Source organism: Poromitra crassiceps (genome assembly GCF_964638095.1).
Source record: "Poromitra crassiceps genome assembly, chromosome: 14".
NCBI lineage: Eukaryota > Metazoa > Chordata > Actinopteri > Beryciformes > Melamphaidae > Poromitra > Poromitra crassiceps.
Window position 1 is genome coordinate 13641370 of NC_139633.1, and position 4152 is coordinate 13645521.

Below are 4152 nucleotides of genomic sequence, written 5' to 3' on the forward strand. Positions count from 1 at the left end.
AAACAGCCATGAATAGATAACAAGCTATGCCACCAACTGTTAACCAAGACAAATACCGGGGGAAACCACACACAAGGAATCCCTGCACACAGAATGTGTCTTCAGCATTTGACATTGTTTTGACTCTGCACCTGAGAAGTTGTATACATAATGTCACTCATGGTGGCAACATCAGTAGGGTTTGGGGTTCGATTACAACCTAAAAGAATGGAAGGTACTCATGATACCATGTACTTGGAAAGCCCATGAGATCTATAGGTTTCTATAAACGTGTCGACCCTAGTTACATCAAGGCTGCTAAAGAGCAGCCATCCATTGCTGTGTGAAGTCACATCTATACAGTGTGTGACTGCATGGGGAGAGAGCAGAGTGCTTTCATGTGAATTATTCAGCGTAGCTTAAAGACTTGCTGCAATTGTGCTTAACTTATACAGTAGCACAACCCTGCCGGTAGACTGTGTGTGTGTGTGTGTGTGTGTGTGTGTGTGTGTGTGTGTGTGTGTGTGTGTGTGTGTGTGTGTGTGTGTGTGTGTGTGTGTGTGTGTGTGTGTGTGTGCGGCATGCGCATGCCACCAAACTCACCACAAACATCTTCTCCACTCTGGCAATGCCTTTGCCAAAGATGGTGCCAAGCTGATCTCCAACACCTGCCAACAGGATGCCAAAGAGCGGTATCCCTAGCAACGCATAAACAATGCAGAAGATTCTTCCGCCTTCCGTGTGGGGAGAGATGTTCCCAAAACCTGGAGAGAGAGAGAGAAAGAGAGCGAGAGAGAGAGGTGTCTTTATACACAGATGACTAACTAATGCTATTTAGACTCCAAGAACATTTGAATATACTGTGTGTGTGTGTGTGTGTGTGTGTGTGTGTGTGTGTGTGTGTGTGTGTGTGTGCGTGTGCACGCGCGCATGCGTGTGCATCTTACCGATGGTTGTGATGACAGTCCCAGCAAAGAAAAAGGCAGAGCTTAGGTCCCAGAGGCTGCTGTGATTGTTCAATGTTCCCGCAGGGTTCACTCCTGAACGAATTGCAGACACGACTTGCTGGAGAGAGAGAGGGGGGAGACAGAGAGAGAGAGGGGGGAGACAGGTAGAGAGAGAGAGAGAGAGAGAGAGAGAGGGGGGGGGGGGGAGACAGGCAGAGAGAGAGAGGAGGAGAGAGCGAGGGGAGAGAACTTTGTGTTCAAGTCGAATCAGAAGGGAGTTAATACGAGGCAGAATTACATTCAAACATTTGAAGAAAAAGGCTTTTAGCTGGTTCCTTTAACATAATGGCTATAGCCAGGTATGGAAAATGTTGATAAAAAGTCCCCCCCCCCCTGTGATTTATATGAAAGAAACACGTTTTACTGTGCAGCAATTTTCTTCTGACATTTTCTTCTTAGAAGAAGAGCAATGCTTTTTTTATTCTTATTTTTATATAGTGGTGCAAGAATGTACTGTAGTTTAGTGTCGTCTCTCTCCCTCACACACACACGCACGCACGCAAACACAGTGTTGCTGCTTGGTTGCTGCTTGGTTGTCTCGGGTGGTTCAGTTCACATACCTGACAGCATCTCATCTTATCCTTGTGCCTTTGAGCCAGGGCATTATAGGCTGCTAGCGGTACTGCTGACCTATAGCTTGACTTGTACTCACATCAACTCACCTGGGCAGCTGAGAGGAGAAGAGGATATTTCCACTCCTGGTGATTACAGTAATAGAACCTACAATGCTAGGCTCAAACCAATTACTGACTAGCAGGTTCCCCCTACATGTAGCCTAGGGGTTTAATGTTATAATATGTTGAGTGGGTTCTGGTCTTATGCTCAGTATCAGTTCCAGCAACCCCAGCAGCAAGGTTCCTAAGACGTGGCTGGTACATGTATCAGAGGAAGCAACTCTCCCCAGAGCGGCAGAGCGGGTGGAGCAACGACTGAGACAGCAGGGTGAATCGGTGAAAGTAAAGTTGGGGAGAAAATGGGGGGGAGGGGGGGGGGGGGGGAATCCAGAAAAAAAAAATCTTCCTTCCACTGTAATGTGTTTGGAGCTGTCCGTGGTTCTGAAGCCACTGTCGCTTGACCACAGCCTAGAGGAGGCCTTTCTAACCAAGATGCTGAAATATCAACAGCTGGAACAGACCATTTCACAGCTGGGCTACAGGTGTAAACTTTTTGTTTTCATATTTGGCAGCCTGGGTCACGTACATAAGCTGGTTGTGAGAGGCCTCCAGATGGCTGGTCTACCTAAGAGAAGGGCCAAGCAGTTAGCGAGGTGTTGTTCAATATCTGCTATTATCAGTAGCCGCTCAATATGGAGGAGGCGCTGCTTTTTGTATCCATGAAGTGGATACTGACCGCTATCTTGTCTTACAGTATAACTGTATTTGTCGACCTGCCATGTTATCATCCTGTGTGTTGTTATCCTACAGTATCTGTATGCATTATTGTGGTTGCCGTTTGGGCACTTATGTAACTGACTCCCAATATTTGATTGCACTATTAGTGTTTATGTCCTTTGCATACGTGTATTTATGTGGACATAAATAAATTATTCAAATGTGTGTGCGCACGTGTGTGTGTGTGTGTGTGTGTGTGAGAGAGAGAGAGAGAGAGAGAGAGAGAGAGAGAGAGAGAGAGAGACAGTCCATACTTGTTCCTACTATTCACAGCAACAGTTTGACAGAACCTGCTCTGCCTGAAGAGGAGATCCTGAATCACATACAGATGTGATTTGCCATGAGTTGAAGGATTTTATACTTGAACCTTTCTAACAGAATTCTGGTAATTTGACACACGATCTAGATCCATCTATCTACAGAAGTTTTACCGAGCTGCGACTGATGCTCAAAATAGCTATACAGATTTATTGTTCATCGACTGGGTTTCTGTGACTGAACAACAGTTATAAGGAAGTGTAGGATTTTCTAGGATTTGTGTGACAGGTAGAGAGATGAAAGTAAAGATTACAGAGTATATCTCTGGGCTTCCAGAAGTAAGACCCATGATCCATTTTGGGCCCAGACAGGCTAAGGAACCAGAGGCTAGTCTCACCCTGACCAGCTCCTCCAGCTGGCTATGGTTGACACAGGAGTGTCTGGACAGAAACTCCAGCTTCTGAGTCAGGATGGCCAGACGCTGGGCACTGAGGAGAGAGGGAGAGCGAGACAGAAAGAGAGAGGGAGAGAGAGAAGGAGAAATATGTTACCCAAGGTTAATATAGAGATGTAATATGTAATAATATAAGATGTAAGATAATAATATAGAGAGAGAAAGTGCATTGTGTTCACAGGTCAAATCATCTTCATAACACTGACGATTTCGCTGCGTGGATGGATGCATGAATGGATGGATGGATGAGGCAGGCAGGCAGACCTACCTCTCATGAGGCTGCTCCAGGGATCGAAACACTGCTGCTCCCATCACCAGGTACAGAACCACCAGAAGAAAGATGGCCGACACTGTCTTCCACTTCATCACCGTGGCAACCACCTACAATACTTCAACTGATCAATCAGCCGGCTAATCCATCAAGGAAATGTATTTAATAATGATACTGAAGGATCCATTTTTTTTTCAAGAAATTCTGGAGTCGGGAGTTCTTCCTGTTTCTCACTCACCTCGCTCTCCTCTCGGGGATTCAGCGTGATTGGCTTTGTGGAGAAGGAGAGGCGGGGCTTGGTGTTGTGAGTGGCAGATTTAGGGTCCAGTAAATCAGGAGCTGCCACTGCCAGGGGAGAAGCGAGAAGATATAAATAGCTATGAAATAAAGCAGTCCAATCCAATAAAGCAGCAATACGTTCATAAACAATCTGAAATTGTGAATAATCTGACCAATCCCACACAGGGCAGCAGATAGTGGAGGCCGACAGGGTCAGAGGTCTCGGGACCACAGTGGGATTTTGGTGACAATGTAAAGCCATTCTGTTGGAAGGCCTGGTGCCCCCCCCCCCCCCCTCCTCCCCACTTGTCTCCTCTCCCTGTCTCTGCTCCTCCCATCTGCAGCCAGCAGTTAATCACATTTAGCTGCTAATTTTAGAATCCCTTCTCAATAAATCATCAACGAGCACATGGCCCTTTAAACCCAACACAGCAAAGATCACACACTATTTAGTCCTCAGCCTTTATCACCCATTTACAGTAAGCTACAACAGTTGGTGTGTGTGTGTGTTCG

General features: G+C 46.2%; 1 protein-coding gene across 1 annotated transcript in view; it reads right to left on the reverse strand.

Moving 5' to 3' along the window:
• Positions 1–3700, reverse strand: part of LOC310789358 (potassium channel subfamily K member 2-like) — a gene marked incomplete at its 3' end in the record, with an annotated part of 12956 nt that extends 9256 nt beyond the window's left edge. Inside the window, exons 1-5 of the mRNA XM_083650987.1 lie at positions 3599–3700; positions 3358–3470; positions 3033–3123; positions 927–1044; positions 583–743 (exon numbers count right to left, since the gene is read on the reverse strand). Coding sequence (XP_083507113.1) covers positions 583–743; positions 927–1044; positions 3033–3123; positions 3358–3455 — 468 coding nt within the window. The 5' untranslated portion in view covers positions 3456–3470; positions 3599–3700. The remainder of the gene's footprint in view (positions 1–582; positions 744–926; positions 1045–3032; positions 3124–3357; positions 3471–3598) is intronic.
• Positions 3701–4152: the final 452 nt, after the last annotated feature.